The sequence below is a fragment of the Anomaloglossus baeobatrachus genome, chromosome 5 (assembly GCF_048569485.1).
Source record: "Anomaloglossus baeobatrachus isolate aAnoBae1 chromosome 5, aAnoBae1.hap1, whole genome shotgun sequence".
NCBI lineage: Eukaryota > Metazoa > Chordata > Amphibia > Anura > Aromobatidae > Anomaloglossus > Anomaloglossus baeobatrachus.
The window spans coordinates 243672753-243695662 of NC_134357.1; the positions used below are offsets into that span (position 1 = coordinate 243672753).

Here is a 22910-nt window from a genome sequence, read left to right on the forward strand (position 1 = left end):
CTGTCACATAGACGCTGCCATGATCAAGCCTGGAGTTAATGGCGGTGATCCACCACCATTAACCCCTTGTATTACCCTGACTGCTACACGGCGGCAGGAAGAGCCGGGGACACGCCGGTGCTGCCGCATAATGCATGCGACAGTCCCGGGGCAGCTGCGGCTGATATTCTCGGCTGCGGGAGGTGGGAGGGAGGCGGGGGACATTAACCCTGCCCCTCTCCCTCCCCAGCCTGAGAATACCGGGCCGCCGCTGTGTGCTTACCTCGGCTGGACGGTAAATATGCAGCGGAGCCCACGTTCTTTGTTTTCTATATTTCCGTTTGATTTCTATCTGTGTTCTATGTCTGTGATGTGTCTGTGATGTCTGTGTGTGTGTGATATGTGTGTGTGTGTGTGTGATCTGTGTGTGTTTACTCTCTGCTCCGCTTCCTCTTCCTGTAATGACATCACTTCCCTGCAAAACCGCAGACAAGCGATGTACATTACCGGAGGTAAACCGCGAAATACCGCAGGGAATAACGCAGGAAAACGCAGTGAACCGCACAGAATTTGCTGCCTGCGTTATTCCCTGCGGGATTTCACGATTAACATTGGAGTCAATGTAGTGAAATCCCGCAGCGACGTGCGAAAAAGAAGTGACATGCAATTGTCTTTGCTGCGGGAATCCCGCAGCAAAACATGCAGATGTCAAATTCCGCCTAGTGCGCACAGGATTTTTTTTCCCCATAGGTTTTGCTGGTGATTCACTGCAGAGATGTTATGAACATTTTCTGCAGCGAAACATGCAGCAAAACCGCAAAAAATCCGCGGCAAAATCCGGTAAGTGCGCACATAGCCTTAGTGTGTGCAGCCTAGGACAAGTTGGATCCTAAATTAGGTACCGCACTCATTTTGGACATCTTTTTGGAAATTGTTTTTGGGCATTCTGTTCTAACGCACGTGTGACGCCCGGGCCTGGCCAGGTAGTCACAAATAGGCCCCTGCACAACACCATCCCTCTCAGGTAACAGCAGCCGACCTTTAAACCCTAGTCACCCCCCTCAGGGCTAGATGGACACACCAGGGGGCGGAGCCAGGTGGTTAGAAGACGCCCACCGAGGAGTCTAGACAGCCCGGGGCGGGAAAGTAAACAGACAAGTGTTAGAGTTCAAGTTGGAGAGGAGTGTGGGCTGGAGCTGTGCCCAGCTCCAGCAAAGGCGAATACCCCCAAATTGAACGGCACCAGGGTAGGAGCCCTGGTGCCACTGGCTAGGAGGCAGACGGTGGTCTCCGTCTGCAGGAGCCAGGAAGACGGCTCAGTGGAACCGAGGTGGACCGGGACAGGGTTGTAGCCCGCCGGTACTGACCCGGAGAACCAACTCGGAAACCGGAGCACACAGGAGGTACTCGGACCCTGAAGCCGGAACCAGAAGCGACTGGAACCAGTTAATTAACCGATTAAGGCCAGGACTAGAGGTCCTGTCCCACCCAAAGTCCCTATTAGAAGACAACAGCCCACCGACGGGGATAGAAGGCCACCACCAGGGCTCAGAGATCCCACGGGCCAGCGTCTCCGGGCAAGGGCTCCTTAGGCCACATCCAGCCGGGAGCGGACTCCTGAAGTTGCAAGCACAGGCAGTCCACCGTTCTAAAAAGGTGCAGGAGAAAGTCAGAAATCACCAGCCGGGTGGGGGAACCAGAACGCAGCCAGCTGCGGGCACCAACCACCATCACCTTGGTTTACCAGAGACTCGTGTGTTTCCTTAATAGTGAGTACACCAGCACCCTGCGGTCACCCATCTCCCTGCACCAAAAACCCCAACGGGTCCCAGGGCCATCATCCCTGCCCACGGAGGGGTTAACAACTTGGTGTATAACATCTCCCCTGGGTGCCCCGTACCTGCAGCGGTGGTGTCCAACCTCACCACACACCGTGGGTGGCGTCATGAACTTAATACAGCTCAGCCCGTACATATACGTCCTACATCCACCAGCCCCCACCCTTTTCATTCAGAGTGTCCGCGGGACCCCCCGGGTCCGGAGGCCCTCGGGCCAGCCACCGGAAGGTCCGGATCCGAGCAGCGGCAGGCTGCCGGCACGGGGACGGCACACACGCAGCCAAGGAAGATTTGGAGCTTCAATTGGGTGACAGTGACCATTTAGGATATTTTCTTGCAACTTGTCTTCAGGCAACCTGTCCTAATACATGAAGTCTAGGGTCAATATAGGTGACAGTGAACAATTTTATTACAAGATGGTTGACAATGTTAAGAAACAACACTCTAAAAGCCTACGTTTTACATAGAGCCGTTTTGGATCCAGTAATAGATCCCAATAGAAGAAAATGGTTCTTGCTCTTTTCTGAATATCCTCTTTTTCTTGGAACTTGGACACATACGTATTTTTATCCAAAAGGGTTAATGAACATATTTTTACACAAAAGGTGATGAATGGTTGTGGTATATTTCACTTTTGCTGTATTGTACTTTGAACATATGATAATCTGGCACTTATGTAGTCTTTTGGGTGTGAGATCGATTTTTTTTTTTTTTGGAGTAGTATTTTATGTTGTTAATGTTTGCTTACAATGTAGTGTTTCTTTCATACAGAAGTATCCAGCGTCACACCAGAAAGATGCCCCAGTCCTTCTATTCCAGCATCTTATGCAGTAAATCAGAAAAGCTTCAAGAAACAGAATAAGGTAAAGTATTACAGGTTACATAAATTTTCATCTTCACAATATATTACCCTGCGAGCTTATGCCTTACTTCAGGAAGAGCCTTAGAACATGACCCGCTAGAGGCTCAATCTTTGAACAAAAGTTATCTAATCTATTGGATCTACAATGTTTCCCCCGCAAATCAGACCTACCCCGAAAATAAGACCTGGCATGATTTTACGAGATTTTGGAGTAGGCTTGAAATATAAGCCCTACTCCAAAATTAAGCTCTAGTTACAGTTGGGACTGGCGTTTGGGGGAGTGAAACTGCACAATTTCTCAGGGCTCCCACTCTCTTAGGGACCCCAGAATTCATATTCCAAGGTTAAGATTGTATAAGGACCTTTAGTGACTTCACAGTCATGTGATCAAAGGTCTCTTAATTACGGGAGTCTAAAAAAACTGAACTGTAGACAGGTTTGTATGCAGGACTGGTATAAGAATAAAGGGAGAGCAAACTGGGTAATTTCACATTCTCATAGGCGCCACAGCATTTATATCCTGGTAACACTGCTTCAGGACCTTTATGACATCATATCATGTGGCTAGGTTGTCACCAAAAGGTCTCTTAATTGCAGGAATCTAAAGCTGAAGAGGAGACAGGTGTATGTGCAGTGTGGATGGATGGACACACACTTGTGTTAAGGGTGCGTTACACGCTGCGACGTCGCTAGCGATCTTGCTAGCGATGTAACACGTTAGATTGCACATACGATTTGCAGAGATCGCACATGTGACAGGCACTACAAAAATGACCTATGTGCGATCTCGGCTAATCTTATCTGCGATCTGACGTGTCACATCACTAACGAGATCGCTAGCGAGGTTGCAGCGTGTAAAGCACCCTTTAGTCACACAGTTGGGAGACTTATGTTGATATTCCAGAATGCAATATGATTACATTTGAATAAATGTTGATATTTTTTGTTCAAGAATAAATGTGGATTGTTGTTCATGGAAAAAAATAAGACATCCCTTGAAAATAAGCCCTAGCCCATCTTTTGAAGCAAAGAATAATATAAGAGCCTGTCTTATTTTTAGGGAATCACAGTACCAAGCCCAAGTTAGGGCTCTGCGTGTCAGTAATGTTTAAGTCCCTGTATGGGGTTAATAAGCTAAACTGGTCATTAGTTATATTTAAAGATTTGCAGTGAGTTTAACATTTTTTTCCTCAAATATTCTATTTAGGATGACAATTTGAATATTGTCATAATTGATATTGAAGATGATGATGATGATAATGAGGACTATATAGGTGATGACCAGGCATGTCTGATGCAGACACAAGTTGCTGGAGGAGACAGTACAGGTAAGCCATATTTTGTCATTGCAGTCTGCAATGGTGCCTTCATGGAGACCAATGCAAGTAAATAAAGTAAAAACATTTGTTTCTGGTCACCGTAAATATGTGAGGTTGTGTGCTGTAAATTAGTATATAAGTTGTCCTACCTGTCTTAAAAAAAATAAAAAAATCACTAAGGACGTAAAAAAAAGTGATATCTAACCAGCATGAACAGAAAATGTCTCGGCCTTTAAATCCCAAAATATGCCTAGTACTAAGGAATTATAGCAAATTTTACAATATAAACTGCATGCATGACTAATAGATCTTAGTCTCAATGAGGCCGGTGTACTTACTTTAAAAATCCATGTCAGACTGGCTCTATGATCCTGAAATAAAAATGCTCATTCTAATATTTGGCAGGGGGATTTTTATAAATTAGAATCCATGTCAGCCTGGAGGTATAATAAAGTATTAGGTCTAAGAGGTTTATTTGACAAAGTATGCCATTTGTATTGTAAAATCTGGTGTAAAATCTGGTGACAGATCTGCTCTAAAGGGAATCTGTCATCAGGATTTCACCCCACAAACTATATGTACATGTAGCTCTTTCAAAGACAAGTCCACCAATACCTTTACAGGCTGCTCCTCTATTACTGAGAAATCAGAATTTATATTGATATGCAAATGAGATTGACGATCCTAAAGGGAATCTGTCAGCAGGTTTTTCCCATGTAAACTGCGACCACCACCAGTAAGCCCCTGTATACAGCATTCCAGAATTCTGTATATAAATTCGCAAGCCAATCTGTATAACACAAAATTGCAAGCAGAGAGAAGGCGCACAATCAAGATTATTGCCGCCCATCGGACCGGCCCATAGGTGAGCCCACTGTATATATGAGTATTATACATAAAAGCTCTTTTTTAAGGTTTTATGAGCGTGGGCTCATATATACAGTATTCTAGAAAGCTGTATATAAGGGCTCCCTGGTGGTGACCTCAGTTTATATGTGAAAAACCAGGTGATAGGATCCCTTTCAACCTCTCTCACGCCAGCTCTAATCCACATCAAGCGCTGCCTCCTTCTGCTTGATTGACAACTCTTTTGCCGGAAGTCAAACAGCATAGAGGCTGTTAATCAAGCAGGAGTCAGTGGAGCTAGGGAGGGAATAGGGGTGAAGTGACAGAGACTTCAGCTCTTTAAAAGAGCTACATGTGCATATACAGTTAGGTCCAGAGATATTTGGACAGAGACTGAATCTTTGTGATTTGGCCTCTGCATACTACTATTTTTTATTTAAAATGAAACAAAAAATGCAATTGAAGCGCAGACTTTCAAGATTAATGATGAAAGGGGTCGAACAAAAATATACTAACGTTTAGGAATTGCAACCATTTTTCTGCAAAGCCTCCTCATTTCAGGGGCTCGAAAGTAATTGGAAAAGTTAACTTTACTATAAATAAAATGTTTATTGTTAATCCTTTGTAACAAACCCTATAAAGAAAATTGCAAATACAGACAAATAAAAATACAAAGTTTATTGATACAATATTAAAATGACAAGGTAGAAGGTAATGAAAAAGTGCACAAAGTAACACAAAAAACGGCACAGCAGAAAGACAAAGGGCAGCAAACAAAGATTTCTATATGTACAGGGAATGACTACCTGAAGTCTGGAAGCCATGGACGTCACCAAGGGCTGGATTGCCTCCTTTGCCGGGTCTTTACTGCAGCAGACTTCAGTTGTTGCTTGTTTGTGGGTCTTTCTGCCTTAAGTTTTAAGCATGTGGTGAAATGCAGCTCAATGGGGTTGAGATCTGGTGATTGACTCTGCCATTGAAGATTATTCCACTTCTTTGCTAAACTCCTGAGTTGCTTTTGCAGTATGTTTTGGGTCATTGTCCTTCTGTACTGAGAAGCGCCATCTAAACAGTCTTCCTGCCTTTGGTATGATCTGAGCAAAAAGTAAAGCCCTGTACTCTTCAGAATTCATCCGAATGCTTCTGTTTTCAGTCACATCATCAATAAACACTAGTGACACAGTGCCATTGGAAGCCATGCATGCCCGCCCAGCTCACTGTCTCCACCATGTTTTACAGAGGATGTGGTGGGCTTGAAATCATAAGCTTTTCCAAGTCTTCTCCATACTGTCTTCTTCCCACCATATTGGTACATGTTGATCTTAGTTTCAGCTGTCCAAAGAATGTTTTTTCAGAATTGAGCGGCTTCCTTAGATGTTTTTTTGGCAAATGCTAATCTGGCCTTTATATTTTTAGGGCTAATTAACACTTTGTACCTTGTGTTGAACTCCTTGTGTTTGCATCATGCAGTCTCCTCTTTATAGTAGACTTAAGGCCACTTTACACGCTGCGACATCGCCGATCTCGTTGGGGTCACGGAATTTGTGACGCACATCCGGTTGCTTTAGCAATGCCGTTGCGTGTGACACCTTTGAGCGATTTTGCATCGTTGCAAAAACGTGCAAAATCGCTCATCGGTGACATGGGGGTAAATTCTCTAATATCGTTGCTGCAGCAGTAACGAAGTTGTTCCTCGTTCCTGCAGCAGCACACATGCCTACGTGTGACACCGCAGGAACGAGGAACCTCTCCTTACATTCCGCCCACCCGCAATGCAGAAGGAAGGAGGTGGGCGGGATGTTTGTCCCGTTCATCTCCGCCCCTCCGCTTCTATTGGGCAGCGGTTCAGTGACGCAGCTGTGACGTCGCTGTGATGCTGAACGAACTGCCCTCTTAGAAAGGAGGCGGTTCGCCGGTCACAGCGACGTCGCAGGGCAGGTAAGTAGTGTGACGGGTCTGGGCGATGTTGTGCGCCACGGGCAGCGATTTGCCCATGTCGCTCAACCGATGGGGGCGGGTACCCACGCTAGCGATATCGGTCACGATATCGCAGCATGTAAAGCGGCCTTCAGATACTGAAACACCTAAACACCTACTTCCTGGAGAGTGTTCTTCACTTGGGTGGATGTTGTGCAAAGGGTTTTTTTCACCATGGAAAGAATGCTGCAATCATGCAGCACTGTTGTCTTCCATAGACATCCAGGCCTTTTTGGATTTCCCAGCTTACCAGTTTATTATGGTGTGTTTTTTGTTTGGTTGTTTGCAAAATATACCAAACTGTTGATTTGGCCACTCCTAACATTTCTGCTATCTATATGATGATTTTTTTTTTCTTTCAACTTAATGCTAGTCTCTTTCTCTTTGAGATCTCTTTGACTGCATGTTGTGGGTTTATAGCATCAGCTTCTATATGCAAATACCACACCTAGAATTAGTTCCAGACCTTTTACCTGCTAACTCATGAAGGATTACTGAGGGCAAAGGCCATGCAGCCCTTTAAAGAGCTTTTGAGATAATTGTCCAATTACTTTTGGTTTCTTGAAAAAGAGGCAGCTGCATATTAAAAAGTTGTAATTCCTAAATCGTTACTTCAATTAGAATGTGAATACCCTCAAATGAAGGCTGAAAGTGTGCACTTTAAGCCCATATGATCACGTCTGTAAAGTGCTTTGAAATTAATAGCGCTATATAAGTGAGTAGAATAAATAGTTATATAATCATTTTTTTCTTCAGCGCTCTATTGGGAGACCCAGACGATTGGGGTATAGCTACTGCCCTCTGGAGGCCACACAAAGCACTACATTAAAAGTGCAAGGCCCCTCCCCCTCTGGCTATACCCCCCCGTGGTATCACGGGTTCTCCAGTTTTAGCTTTGTGTGCGAAGGAGGTCAGACATTCCATGCATAGCTCCACAGATTTTAGTCAGCAGTAGCTGCTGACTATGTCGGATGGAAGAAAAGAGGACACATATAGTGTTCCCAGCATGCTCCCTTCTCACCCCTGGATGGTGTTGTAAGGTTGAGGTACCTATTGCTGGTACAGGGCTGGAGCCTGACATGCTGTTTTCCTTCCACATCCCCTTGTAGGGCTCTGTGGAAGTGGGATCCTGCCGGCCTCTCAGCTCTGATGCCGGGCTCCATCCACAGACCCATTAGAACCTGATGGATTCGGAGCAGGAGTACGATCAGGGACAGGGCCCTGCATCTTACAGGTACTCTGTGTCCCCGGCAGGCACAGACACACTCCGGGCTGGCTGGGTGTTATAGTGCGCCGGGGACCGCAACGTGGAGTTGGTGTCCCTACAGATTACTGGGGGATTGTTTGTGTTTGGGAACGCAGCGCCGACCCCCTCTGGACCGGGCGGCGCTGCTGTGACTTGTGGTGCGCCGGGGATCCGCCGTCCGCGCTTTTACGGCGGCGGCGGTTATAACTTTAGTCCCCGGCTTTTTTGGGCCTAGGACGCCGGCAGCTCCGTTTCGTTCCCGCCCCCACCCTGTCATTCAGGGTAGGGGAGAGACGCTGTTCGCAAGCAGCGACGAGGGCTGGAGCCTGATTTACATGCTCCAGCCCTCTCACTTGGCACAGAGGGAAGCAAGCTTCCCGCTCTTGGCCAGGAACGCCCAGGGCCCGCCCCCCTTCCTCTCTCGAGACGCCGGCAGCCATTACATGCATGCCTGGCTGGAGGAAGGACGCAAGGCTCTGGGAGACCTGGACTAGGGGCTATCTGGCGACCACACACCCGCTTTTTAAGCGGGCGGTAAGCGATTTTTCTGTGCTGGTCCCTCTAGTGCCTCACTGTGTATCAGTGTACTGGATACAGTTATATAGATATTGTATTTCTTGCACTGTGAGGTGCGCTTCTGGCTGCATATCCCAGATCGCTCTGTGGAAGCAGCAACATGTCATCCTCAAAACGCAAGGCGGCCAAGGCAAAAAGGGCTGTGTATACTGCGTGTGCTGCATGTGGGGCTAATCTACCAGCAGGCTATGATGACCCCCATTGTGTGCAATGCTCCGACCCGGTGCTGCTTCGCCAGCCGGAGTCAGGAGAGGTAGCGACCCAGGCTGAGACGCTTGTAAGTTCTGCCCCGGTGACAGGGACGGACTTTGCAGTTTTTGCAGATAATATGTCTGTATCTATGGCAAAAATCCTTGAGACCTTGCAATCTATGCATGGGGCTCAGTCTCTGGGCACGGCGAGGCCTCTGTCCTCAGGTCCCCCTTACTTGGAATGTATCCAGCCCACAGGGGGGTCCCCGGCTTCACAGGCCGAGGATTATGACTCAGATGATGGCCCCAGCCACCCTAAGCGAGCTCGCTGGGAAAGACCCTCGACGTCTTCACACTGCTCAGGGTCTCAGCGCAATCAGTCTCCCTGTGATGTGTCTGATGAGAGTGATCAGGAATCCACTCCTGGAACCCCTCTCAACCTGGATACCCCGGATGGGGATGCCATGGTAGACGACCTTATCTCAGCCATCAATAGGCTGTTGGATATTTCTCCCCCAGCCCCTTCAGCAGAAGAGGCGGCTGCGGAGCAGGAAAAGTTTCGTTTCCTTTATCCCAAGCGTAAATTGAGTGCTTTGTTAGATCACTCTGACTTCAGAGAATCAATCCAGAAGCACGACGCTCACCCAGAAAGGCGTTTCTCTAAACGATCTAAAGATACGCGTTTCCCTTTCCCCCCTGAGGTGGTCAAGCGCTGGACACAGTGTCCAAAGGTAGACCCCCCGATTTCCAAACTTGCAGCTAGATCCATAGTTGCAGTGGAGGATGGCGCTTCACTTAAAGATGCCAATGACAGACAGATGGACCTTTGGTTAAAATCTGTCTATGAAGCTATAGGCGCGTCGTTTGCTCCGGCATTCGCAGCCGTATGGGCACTCCAGGCTATTTCAGCTGGCTTAGCAAAAGTGGATGCTATCATGCATCCAGCAGTGCCGCAAGTGGCGCACCTTACCACGCAGATGTCGGCGTTTGCGTCTTACGCTATCAATGCGGTCCTAGAATCTACCAGTCGCACCTCAATGGCGTCCGCCAATTCGGTAGTTTTGCGCAGAGCCTTGTGGTTAAAGGACTGGAAAGCAGATGCTGGTTCCAAAAAATGTTTAACCAGTTTGCCTTTGTCTAGAGAGAGACTGTTTGGCGAGCCATTGGCTGACATCATTAAGCAGTCCAAGGGTAAAGACTCCTCTTTACCACAACCCAGAACACCCAAACCTCAGCAGAAAAAGTGGCAGCAGAGGTTTCAGTCCTTTCGAGGTTCGGGCAAGACACCATTTACCTCGTCCAAAGGGACTCAGAGGACGCAAAGAAACTCAGATTCGTGGCGGACTCACACACGCCCCAAGAAAGCAAATGGAGGTACCGCTTCCAAAGCGGCTACCTCATGACTTCCAGCCCCCCCCCTCCGCATCGCCGGTCGGGGGCAGGCTCTCCCGCTTTTCCGGCATTTGGATGTCACAGGTCAAAGACCGGTGGGTGACGGACATTTTGTCTCGCGGGTACAGAATCGAGTTCAATTCTCGTCCTCCAGCTCGGTTCTTCAGAACCTCCCCACGTCCAGACCGAGCAGATGCTCTGCTGCAGGCGGTGGATTCCCTAAAAGCGGAAGGAGTGGTTATCCCAGTCCCTCCTCAGGAACAAGGGCAAGGGTTTTACTCCAATCTATTTGTGGTTCCAAAAAAGGACGGCTCGTTCCGTCCTGTTCTGGACCTAAAACGGCTCAACAAACATGTGCACGCCAGGAGGTTCCGGATGGAAACCCTCCGCTCTGTCATTGCCTCAATGTCCAGAGGAGACTTCCTTGCCTCAATAGACATCAAAGATGCTTATCTCCACGTGCCAATTGCTACAGAACATCAACGTTTTCTACGTTTTGTGATAGGAGACGACCATTTTCAGTTCGTAGCTCTTCCATTTGGTCTGGCGACAGCCCCACGGGTCTTCACCAAGGTCATGGCGGCGGTGGTAGCAGTCTTGCACTCTCAGGGACACTCGGTGATTCCTTACCTAGACGACTTATTGGTCAAAGCTCCCTCTCGGGAGGCATGCCAACTCAGCCTGAATGCTACGCTGGAGACTCTACAGTCTTTCGGATGGATCATCAACTTTCCAAAGTCGATCCTATCACCGACTCAGTCACTAACGTATCTTGGCATGGAGTTTCATACTCTAGCAGCGATAGTGAAGCTTCCGCTGGACAAGCAGCGGTCACTACAGACAGGGGTGCAATCTCTCCTGCAGGGCCAGTTGCATCCCTTGCGGCGCCTCATGCATTTCCTAGGGAAGATGGTGGCAGCCATGGAAGCAGTTCCCTTTGCGCAGTTTCATCTGCGCCCACTTCAATGGGACATTCTCCGCCAATGGGACGGGAAGTCAACGTCCCTGGACAGGAAAGTCTCGCTTTCCCAGACGGCCAAAGACTCTCTACAATGGTGGCTCCTTCCCACATCATTGTCTCAGGGAAGATCCTTCCTGCCCCCATCCTGGGCAGTAGTCACGACAGATGCGAGTCTGTCAGGGTGGGGAGCAGTATTTCTCCACCACAGGGCTCAGGGGACGTGGACTCCGCAGGAGTCCACCCTTCAGATCAATGTTCTGGAGATCAGAGCAGTGTATCTTGCTCTACTGGCCTTCCAACAGTGGCTGGAAGGAAAGCAGATCCGAATCCAATCGGACAACTCCACAGCGGTGGCATACATCAACCACCAAGGAGGGACGCGCAGTCGGCAAGCCTTCCAAGAAGTCCGGCGCATTCTAATGTGGGTGGAGGACAGAGCATCCACCATATCCGCGGTTCACATCCCAGGCGTAGAAAACTGGGAAGCAGACTTCCTCAGTCGCCAGGGCATGGACGCAGGGGAATGGTCCCTTCACCCGGACGTGTTTCAGGAAATCTGTCGCCGCTGGGGAGTGCCGGACGTCGACCTAATGGCATCCCGGCACAACAACAAGGTCCCGGCATTCATGGCGAGGTCGCGCGATCAAAGAGCTCTGGCGGCAGACGCCTTGGTTCAAGATTGGTCGCAGTTTCAGCTCCCATACGTGTTTCCGCCTCTGGCGCTCTTGCCCAGAGTGCTACGCAAGATCAGATCCGAGTGCAGCCGCGTCATACTCGTCGCTCCAGACTGGCCGAGGAGGTCGTGGTATCCGGATCTGTGGCATCTCACGATCGGTCGACCGTGGTCACTGCCAGACCGACCAGACTTACTGTCCCAAGGGCCGTTTTTCCATCAGAATTCTGCGGCCCTGAACCTGACTGTGTGGCCATTGAGTCCTGGATCCTAGCATCTGCTGGATTATCTCAGGGAGTCATTGCCACAATGAGACAAGCTAGAAAGTCGAATTCGGCTAAGATCTACCACAGAACGTGGAAGATTTTCTTGTCCTGGTGCTCTGCTCAGGGAGTGTCTCCCTGGCCATTTGCATTGCCCAAGTTTCTTTCCTTCCTGCAATCGGGGTTAGAAAAGGGCTTGTCGCTCAGCTCCCTTAAAGGGCAAGTTTCGGCACTATCCGTGTTTTTTCAGAAGCGTCTAGCACGTCTTCCTAAGGTGCGCACGTTCCTGCAGGGGGTCTGTCATATTGTGCCCCCGTACAAGCGACCGTTAGATCCATGGGATCTGAACAGGGTACTAGTTGCTCTCCAGAAGCCGCCCTTCGAGCCTCTGAAGGAAGTTTCCTTTTCTCGGCTGTCGCAGAAAGTGGCGTTTCTTGTTGCAATCACATCGCTTCGGCGAGTGTCTGAGCTGGCAGCTCTGTCATCTAAGGCTCCCTTCCTGGTGTTCCACCAGGACAAGGTTGTGCTGCGCCCCATTCCGGAGTTTCTCCCTAAGGTCGTATCCTCTTTTCATCTTAATCAGGATATTTCCTTGCCTTCTTTTTGCCCTCATCCGGTTCACCGGTATGAAAAGGCCTTACGTTTGCTAGATCTGGTGAGAGCACTCAGAATCTACATTTCCCGCACGGCGCCCATACGCCGTGCCGATGCACTTTTCGTCCTTGTCGCTGGTCCGCGCAAGGGGTTGCAGGCTTCTAAAGCCACCCTGGCTCGATGGATCAAAGAACCAATTCTAGAGGCCTACCGTTCTGCGGGGCTTCCGGTTCCTTCAGGGCTAAAAGCCCACTCCACCAGAGCCGTGGGTGCGTCCTGGGCATTACGTCACCAGGCTTCGGCTCAACAGGTGTGCCAGGCAGCTACCTGGTCCAGTCTGCACACTTTCACCAAGCATTATCAGGTGCATACCTATGCTTCGGCGGATGCCAGCTTAGGTAGAAGAGTCCTGCAGGCGGCAGTGACACCCCCGTAGGGGAGGGCTGTTTTGCAGCTCTAACATGAGGTATTTATTTACCCACCCAGGGACAGCTTTTGGACGTCCCAATCGTCTGGGTCTCCCAATAGAGCGCTGAAGAAGAAGGGAATTTTGTTACTTACCGTAAATTCCTTTTCTTCTAGCTCTTATTGGGAGACCCAGCACCCGCCCTGTTGTCCTTCGGGATGTTTTTTTGTTGTTTGCGGGTACACATGTTGTTCATGTTGAACGGTTTTTCAGTTCTCCGATGTTATTCGGAGTTAATTTGTTTAAACCAGTTATTGGCTTCCTCCTTCTTGCTTTGGCACTAAAACTGGAGAACCCGTGATACCACGGGGGGGTATAGCCAGAGGGGGAGGGGCCTTGCACTTTTAATGTAGTGCTTTGTGTGGCCTCCAGAGGGCAGTAGCTATACCCCAATCGTCTGGGTCTCCCAATAAGAGCTAGAAGAAAAGGAATTTACGGTAAGTAACAAAATTCCCTTCTTTTTTATCTTGAATATGTGGTAAAGAGCTAAAATTCCAAAACTTGTGTCACTGTCCACATATTTCAGGACCTAACTGAACTTGGTGGATGAAATCCTGCTGACAGATACCATTTAAAGCACCACAATAGCTTTCTTTTTTTTTCTTATTGCACTGATGGAGTGGTGCATTAGATGTAAGTCCCCTGCCCCCTGTATTATACTCATATTCTGGTGGCTTCATCTTCTATCGCCGCCGGTTGGTCACAAGCGATTAGTGAACTGCTAGCAGCTCCAGTGTTTCATGGAGCACTAGAGGTCATTACGCAATACATTTTTATGAGATACATTGGTAGCTTGTGACATAACTTCTGACTTTCGCCCACTCAGAAGTTACAGACGCCGCGGGACCGGAGTGGCATCGGTAAAAGGTGAAGGCAAGCATATGACAGAGGGCAAGGGACTTAAAATACCACTACAGTGCTAAAAGAGCAAAACAAGAAAAAAAAACAAAAAAACGCTGGAGTGGTGCTTTAAATGGAAGTTGTAGTTGCATGGCCTGGTCAAGATTATAATCTTGCTTACTGCAATCTTTAACTTTTTTCAGTTTTTTTTCTTCCCACAGCCCTTGAAGACAGAGCACAGACTTCAGGAATCCGTCACTATCCTAATCCAGTAAACCATAATATTTATCAGATGTTTCACCGTGGTTCCAACTATAATTCTGAAATGCTGCAATTAGCTAAAAATCCAAATTTAAATTCTTTTCGCCACAGACATGACCAGTATATTCAATACCCTGGAGTTAAAAGCCAATCAAGATTGGGAAGTAGGCAGTACATTTGTACAGAATGCGGAAAGTGTTTTCCTAGAAATAACGATTTGGTTATGCATAGAAGATTGCATCGAGGGAAGGTTCCTCTAGTCTGTTCGGTGTGTGGCAAATGCTTTCCTAGCAATTCTCATCTTTTGATACATTTGAGGATTCATGCAGGAGAAAAGCCCTTTAGTTGTTCAGAATGTGGCAAGAGTTTTAAGAGTAATTCTCATCTGGTGACTCACCTAAGGATCCACAGGGGAGAAAAGCCTTTTGTCTGTCCAGAGTGCGGAAAAAGCTTCAATGATAAGTCAAACTTTGGAAGGCACAAGAGAATCCACACTGGGGAGAAACCATTTTCATGCAGCGAGTGTGGAAAAGGCTTTAATCGAAAAGCCAATCTTCTAATTCATCAGAGAACCCACACTGGGGAGAAGCCCTTTGCCTGCTGTGATTGTGGGAAGTCTTACACCAGCAAAGCAGAGCTGGTTCGACATAAAGTTTTCCACATAGAGGGGAAGCAATTTTCATGTTTGGAGTGTGATGAGAAATTTAACGAGAAATCCAGTCTCATCATCCACCAAATGATTCACAAGGGAGAGAAACCGTTCTCTTGTGCAGCCTGTGGGAAATGTTTTTCCAATAATTCCCAGCTACTAACACATGAGCGTATTCACAAAGGAGAGAAGCCATTTGTGTGTCCGGAATGTGGGAAAAGCTTTAACGACAAGTCAAATTTCATTCGACATAAGAAGATTCACACCGGAGAGAAGCCCTTTGCTTGTTTTGAGTGCAGCAAAGTCTTTAACCGGAGAGCTAATCTCTTATTACATCAAAGAACTCACACAGGAGAAAAGCCATTTTCCTGCTCGCATTGTGGGAAGAGTTTTACGAGTAATTCGGGGCTCGTCGTACATCAAAGACTTCACTTTGTTTAGTTTTTCAGAAACATTTTGTTAGAATTCAAAATACCTTCATACGATCTCAGATTTGCCTGGTGGCGGACAACTGGGGCGGAGGTTTTTCCTTTTTGGCAAATATTGTATAGGAGGAAAGTTTCATATGAGACCTTTCATACTGATGCTCATTCCCAAAGTAAACTGTTAATTGGAAGAATTTTTTTTCCTTCCATTATGAAATGCCCCTTACAGTTAAATGTTTTTTTGACTTACAGAAAAATACTGGAGGAAAAAATACGTCTGCAGTGTATGGATGTAGTCCCCCCCCCCCCCACCCCAAAAAAAATAAATTAAGGATTCATTCTTTTTTTTATTTCACAACTTCAGTTATCCAAAGCCATTTCTTTGAGAGAAAGTAAGTTTGTTTACAAAGAACTAGGAGTGTTCTTTCTCTTCTCATTGCAGATAGCTTCTCGCTTTTTTCCTGATACAGATGTCTGAAAATAAATTAAAGTGGATGTCGAATTGAGATTTTCCCCATTTGTTTTGGATCACATAGAACGCTCCCATAGAACAGTTAAATTTAGCTAAAAGCCACAGCCAAAGAGACATTCATATGAATGATTGTTCATTTTAAAGGGTATCTTTCACTATGAAAATTCAGTCTAACCTGGAGGTATCATGTTGTAGAGCAGGGGAAGTTAAGTATGTGCTGCCCCGGTGGCCTCTGATGTCACGGCGGGGCTCGGAGCGGTGATGTGGGTGTACCGGGCGTGAGCGACCGTCTTTTTGTAATGGGAAATAAAAATAATATTTAAAAAGGGGAGAAAAAAAATAAAATAAAGAGTTTGTGACACCAGTTGGGATGTTCGGATTTGGTATGGCCGGGCACTGCTGGTGTGCCCCAGGAGTTAGGGGGTGCCAAAGAGTTGTCCTCTTGCCCCCCCCAACTAGGGCTTTGTCCTGGGGGATGTGTTGAGGTAGTGATGGCAGGACAAAGCTTTTGCCTTTTACTGAAGCTCTGTATAACAGTTTGGAATGTTCTTTTCAGCCTTACAATGAGGGTGGTTTTCTTCCTGCCCTGATGAGAGTTTGGTTTCTCCGCTGTGTGGTGGTAATGTACTTCTCCTGCTACTATTTCCCTACCTAGGAATGGGTATCTTACAGTAGTATCCTGGGATTCCCAAGACAAGAAAAATCTGGACTTTTGATCCCTTCTGGCGAGCAGGTGACTGGAATTCTGTAGGAAAACCTCTGTTTCTTCTAGAAGTTTCCTGACTCACGTGCCACTGTGCTCCCAGGCAAATTTCACTTTCCCCTGTAAAAAGACTGTTGTTTCTCAGTTTTCTTCATGGCCTTGAAGGCACTGATGACCTAGGGACTGATACCCTGAGAGGTGTAGCTGGACCCTCCAGGGGTTTCTAGAAATCACCTCCGGACAGGACCTCTTCTCAGTATGCTCCTCACTTCACCTCACACCGGCTCAGACTAACTGACACTAACTCAAATTTACCTCACAACTAAACTCGCCCCTTTCTCCTTCTAGGGCTCATCACTTAAGAGTTGGTTTTCTCTAAAGTGAATAACCCCAGTAAGGGAGTGCATGCAAATGTATGTTTTGTTGTGAACAGCAGAGAAAACCAATTCTCATTAAGGCTAACAATACATGTCATACAGATGGAAATATACATGGAATTGTGATTTGTGGCGACTAGGCACAGGTGGCCACAAGTAGGTTGATATATGGCTTTGTGAGAAAAGATTCAGTATAACCTGTGTTTTCATAATGTAAACCTCTTGTCTTTCAGTCCAGTGGGCGGTCCTATCAGTGGTTAATAGGACCGCCCACTGCACTATAAATCCAGAAAGGGATTAAATGATGGAAACACAGGTTATACTGAATATTTTCTCACAAAACTATATATCAATCTGCTCAGCTCCTCCTGCTCTACAACATGATACCTGTAGGGTAGACTGAAGTTTTATGGCGAAAGGTTCCCTTTAATGGTATCTTAGTTTAAAAGATGTCATGGAAACTAAATTCCAACATGAGAATACATTGATACATACAGAGTGTGTCATAGTATGGCATGCCTGCTGATCTCTTAGATTTCCCTAACATCTACTGAGTTTTACTGAGTGATACATTATTATCTGATCTAATAGTGTGGTTATTCAGAGGATAGTATGGGCCACCATTTCTGCAGGACCATGGACTCTAAAAATCAGTCTCCCAGGACCAAGCATAACCCTTCACGCTGTAACTTCTTGATTGATAGACTGAATGGAAAAACTCTATTAGAAATAAAAAACAATGGAACTAGAGGGCTGACATTACAATTTTCCATTGATGTTATACACCATATCTGCTTCAATACATAAAGCATTATATTTAAAAGGAATGTGTTGTCAGAAAATAACCCATTCTTTAAAGGGAACCTGTCACCAGTTTTTTCACTATTAAACTAAAAGATTAATCGTGGGCAGAGCAGAAAACATAGCTGCCCTCACGCGCGCCGGTGAGCTAAATGCGCAGGCACAAGATTATGGTCAGGTACGAGGATGTACTGTGAGGATGGAACTGTGCCTGCGCGAGCCGACATAACTGCACAGGAGTGAGATTTGAAAATGCAACAAGGAAGATGATGGAGGCATCATCACGTCAATCAAGAAAGGAGGACGGCGATCAGCGGGAGGAGGGCGGACCGGAGCAGAAAATGAGCCCGCCCATCTGAGCCCCACAGGTAATTAGCATACCTAATGGTCATGTTTTATAAAGTTATTTTTGGGGTCTGGAAGGGGAGTCAGGGCCAAGGTGCACCTTCATATAATGCAGCCCAGGAGCTGCAGAAGGGGATTCTTTTAGTTTAATAGGGAAAAATCTGGTGACAGGTTCCCATTAAATCAGATTTTTGTGTTTTTTAAACACTTTTTTGGCAATTTTTTTCACAATCTTTACTAAGAAATACACTGGCTATTGGCACTTTTTTAGTCTTTGGGCTATTCATCAATGCAGATTTCTGACAAAAAAGCTTGGAAATGTTGCACATTTGTGATATGAAATTAAATACCTTTGCCCAAAAAAAATTTCCTTAAAACACAAAAAAAATGTCATTTTCTGAGTACACATTCCCTTTAAGTTTAGATTTGTGCATTATAGCTGATCACTCACCCAAATTACATTGGTATTATGGAGGTGTAGGAGCCGACTAGCTCCTGTACAAGCATGTCATACTATGAAATACTACTGTATGTGTGAACATATCCCAATGTTGAAGTGCAGTTGCTATTAAATACAAAGTATTGCTAGTATTTGCGACTCTCTCCTTTCAGGGAGTTAGTGTGGATTATTTGGTTTAATTTGACATGTAAAGGTATATTTAGACATGACAGATATGTTGTAGACATTTTTGTGACTGATTTCTGCACTTCTGAATGGCGTTGTTACAGCAGTAAGCACATGGATTTCTGTGGACCATATTCAGATTAATGGGACATTAAGAGAACTTCCTACAACAGATCTCCTACATGTGAATACACCTTAATAAAGAGCGCTGTCCATTATGCTACAGGCTCAAAAGGGGGACAAGAGGGTGGGCTCTCCTCAGTGACGACTATATGCCCTACTACCCTCATGAAAGCTGGAAATCAAGGTATTAATCTGTGTTGCCGTTATATATGAGGAATGTGAGGCAAAAGATCCGATGAACAAAGTGTAGTTTATTGTCAACGTGTTTCAAAGTAATGTGAACTTCTTCAGGAGAAACTACTGTATATATGATCTGTAGTTTGTCCAGAAGAAGTTCACATTATTTCGAAACACGTTGACAATAAACTACACTTGGTTCATCGGATCTTCAGCCTCACATTCCTCATATATAACGGCAATACAAGATCAATCCCTTAATTGCCAGCTTTCATTTCCGTTACTGTGGGTCTGTAGCAGCCTTGCTAATGTGCTTTTCTCTGCTTATGGGTTCACAACCCTTACCAGGTAAGAGGTTATCCTTTTTGCTCCTTCCTTTTTGCCCAGATAAGACCCTATTGCGCTCTTGTCCAGTTAATATTGTGCTAATCCACTTTTCAATACATCCCATTAAAATATCCCTATCTCCAGTCAGAACTGTGAATACAACAGATCCAAGATTTACAACACTAGGCTTTTAGACTTATGGTTTGTTTACATCCAGCGATAAACAACCACCCATCACATATTTGCCGATCAGTGGTCGTGTATTAGACTGTTATAATATCTTCACAGAACAATCAGTAATAGTGTTCATGGTATATAGGCTTTCATTGTTCTTGGCAGCAGAGGTCCTGCTTATACTAGATGTTGTGCTGCCAAGAACAATGATCTTTTCAACAAGCTAGAAGACCATTTTTCCCAATGAATGAGTTATTTAAGTTGGATAAATAAAACGTTTTTTTTTCATTGAAATTGTGTGGCACAATTTATTTTTTTGTATTTCCAAGTATGCTTTGGGTTGTTTAGCCAAATGAAGACCAAGAATGAATTGGCCTCCTTATGGCTGACATTTCTCCTACACAAGTGTCCCTCAAAACCTTTAGTAGTAATACCTGGGGTGTTTGTGCTGTTTTAATTAAGGGGTTGGAATGAAGCAAATTGGATGAAGCATATTAGGTTATGTGTTTTTGAGTAATGAGTGAGGATGTGTCTCCTTTCTTTGCGCGGGTCTCCTTTCTGTGCGCGTCTCCTTTCTGTGCGCGTCTCCTTTCTGTGCGTGTGTCTCCTTTCTGTGCGTGTGTCTCCTTTCTGTGCGTGTGTCTCCTTTCTGTGCGTGTGTCTCCTTTCTGTGCGTGTGTCTCCTTTCTGTGCGTGTGTCTCCTTTCTGTGCGTGTGTCTCCTTTCTGTGCGTGTCTCCTTTCTGTGTGTGTGTCTCCTTTCTGTGCGTGTCTTCTTTCTGTGCGTGTCTCCTTTCTGTGCGTGTCTCCTTTCTGTGCGTGTGTCTCTTTTCTGTGCGTGTGTCTCTTTTCTGTGCGTGTGTCTCTTTTCTGTGCATGTGTCTCTTTTCTGTGCGTGTGTCTCTTTCCTGTGCGTGTCTCCTTTCTGTGCGTGTGTCTCTTTTCTGTGCGCGTGTCTCCTTTCTGTGCGTGTGTCTCCTTTCTCTGCGTGTGTCTCCTTTCTCTGCGTGTGTCTGCCTTCTCTGCGTGTGTCTCCCTTCTCTGCGTGTGTCTCCCTTCTCTGCGTGTGTCTCCCTTCTCTGCGTGTGTCTCCCTTTCTCTGCGTGTCTCTCTTTCTCTGCGTGTCTTCTTTCCATGCGTGTGTCTCTTCTTTTGTGTCTTTCTGTGTGTGTGTGTGTGGGTCTCTTTCTCTTTTTGTATGCACGTTGTTTTCTGTGTGCGTCTCTTTCTCTGTTCATAATAGGAGTCTATAAGAACAGATCTGTTCCCAGCTCCATTGACTTTAATGTAAGCAGGTTTTTTGGTAAATAACTGTAAAGCGCAGGGTTAAATTTTCCCCTCAAAACATAGTCTGTGACGTTCCCTGAGTCACATGAGGCGTCTGTGCAAAATTTTGTGATTGTAAATGTGACGGTGCGGATTCCTTTAGCGGACACACACATACACATATATTTTTTGGTACATATTTAGATTTACTTCCTATGTAGGTTGTTTGTTTCAAAGTTGTTATAAGTCTTATAGAGGAATGCAGCACCCTGAAATTGATAAGGTATTTGGGCGTGATCACAAAACCACCGAATGTTTTGTTGCAAATAGTGAACAGGGTCGCAAAAAGGGCATTAAAAAAAAAATCACATTAAGGCCCTGTGCGCACACTTCCATTTTTGCCGCGAATTTGCCATCGTTTTGCTGCAGAAAAGGTGCGGTTTTTGTTCATAACCTTTCTGCAGTCCTTCCCCAGCAAAATCTTTGAGAAATCCAAAATGCTGTGCGCACACTGCGTTTTTTTTTTTTCCTACAGGTTTTGCTGCAGAATTTCTGCAGCGAAAAGAAGTAGCATGTCACTTCTTTTCTGCAGGTACCTGCGATTTTGCCATAGATAATGGTTAAAATCCGCAGAGATTAACATGCGGAAAAAACATTTCAAAACCGCACCAAACTGCGGTAAAACCGCATGCAGATTTTGGGTGTATTTTTCGTGCGTTTTTTTTGCCACGGGTGTGGAATTCTGCCAGAGGGTGCGGATTTTACTTAAGAAACATATTTTCCCAGTGCGCACAGACTCTAAGGCGGGCTTTGCACACTACGACATCACAGGTGCGATGTCGGTGGGGTCAAATTGAAAGTGACGCACATCCGGCATTGCATGCGACATCGTAGTGTGTAAGGGCTCGATGATACGATTAACGAGCGCAAAAGCGTCGTAATCGTATCATCGGTGTAGCGACGGCGTAATCCATAATTACGCTGACGCGACGGTCCGATGTTCTTCGCTTCTGCGGCAACACACATCGCTGTGTGTGAAGTCGCAGGAGCGAGGAACATCTCCTACCGGCGTCACCGCGGCTTCCGTAGGATATGCGGAAGGAAGGAGGTGGGCGGGATGTTTACATCCTGCTCATCTCCGCCCCTCCGCCGCTATTGGCCGCCTGCCGTGTGACGTCGCTATGACGCTGCACGACCCGCCCCCTTAGGAAGGATGTGGGTCGCCGGCCAGAGCGACGGTCGCAGGGCAGGTGAGTGCATGTGAAGCTGGCGTAGCGATAATTTTCGCTATGCCAGCTTTCACAAGATATTGTACCTGCGACGGGGGCGGGGACTATCGCGTGCGACAATGCAGCATCGGCTTGCGATGTCGCAACGTGCAAAGCCCGCCTAACTGCCAAAGGTTTGAGAAGAGTCACACAGTCATATGAAAAAGTTTGGGCACCCATATTAATGTTAACCTTTTTTCTATATAACAATTTGGGTTTTTGCAACAGCTATTTCAGTTTCATATATCTAATAACTGATGGACCGAGTAATATTTCTGAATTGAAATGAGGTTTATTGTACTAACAGAAAATGTGCAATCCGCATTTAAACTAAATTTGACCGCTGCAAAAGAATGGGCACCCTTATCAATTTCTTGATTTGAACACGCCTAACTACTTTTTACTGACTCACTAAAGCACTAAATTGGTTTTGTAACCTCATTGAGCTTTGAACTTCATAGGCAGGTGTATCCAATCATGAGAAAAGGTATTTAAGGTGGCCACTTGCAAGTTGTTCTCCTATTTGAATCTCATATGAAGAGTGGCATCATGGGCCCCTCAAAACAACTCTCAAATGATCTGAAAACAAAAATTATTCAACTTAGTTGTTCAGGGGAAGGATACAAAAAGTTGTCTCAGAGATTTAAACTGTCAATTTCCACTGTGAGGAACATAGTAAGGAAATGGAAGAACACAGCTACAGTTCTTGTTAAGCCCAGAAGTGGCAGGCCAAGAAAAATATCAAAAAGGCAGAGAAGAAGAATGGTGAGAACAGTCAAGGACAATCCACAGACCACCTCCAAAGACCTGCAGCATCATCTTGCTGCAGATGGTGTCAATGTGCATCGATCAACAATACAGCGCACGTTGCACAAGGAGAAGCTGTATGGGAGAG

At 46.2% G+C, this 22910-nt stretch overlaps 1 protein-coding gene across 1 annotated transcript in view; it reads left to right on the forward strand.

Moving 5' to 3' along the window:
• The window catches only part of LOC142311144 (uncharacterized), a 43563-nt gene extending 27703 nt beyond the window's left edge, over positions 1-15860 (forward strand). The window contains exons 7-9 of the mRNA XM_075349301.1: positions 2589-2680; positions 3887-4007; positions 14245-15860. Coding sequence (XP_075205416.1) covers positions 2589-2680; positions 3887-4007; positions 14245-15374 — 1343 coding nt within the window. The 3' untranslated portion in view covers positions 15375-15860. The remainder of the gene's footprint in view (positions 1-2588; positions 2681-3886; positions 4008-14244) is intronic.
• Positions 15861-22910: the final 7050 nt, after the last annotated feature.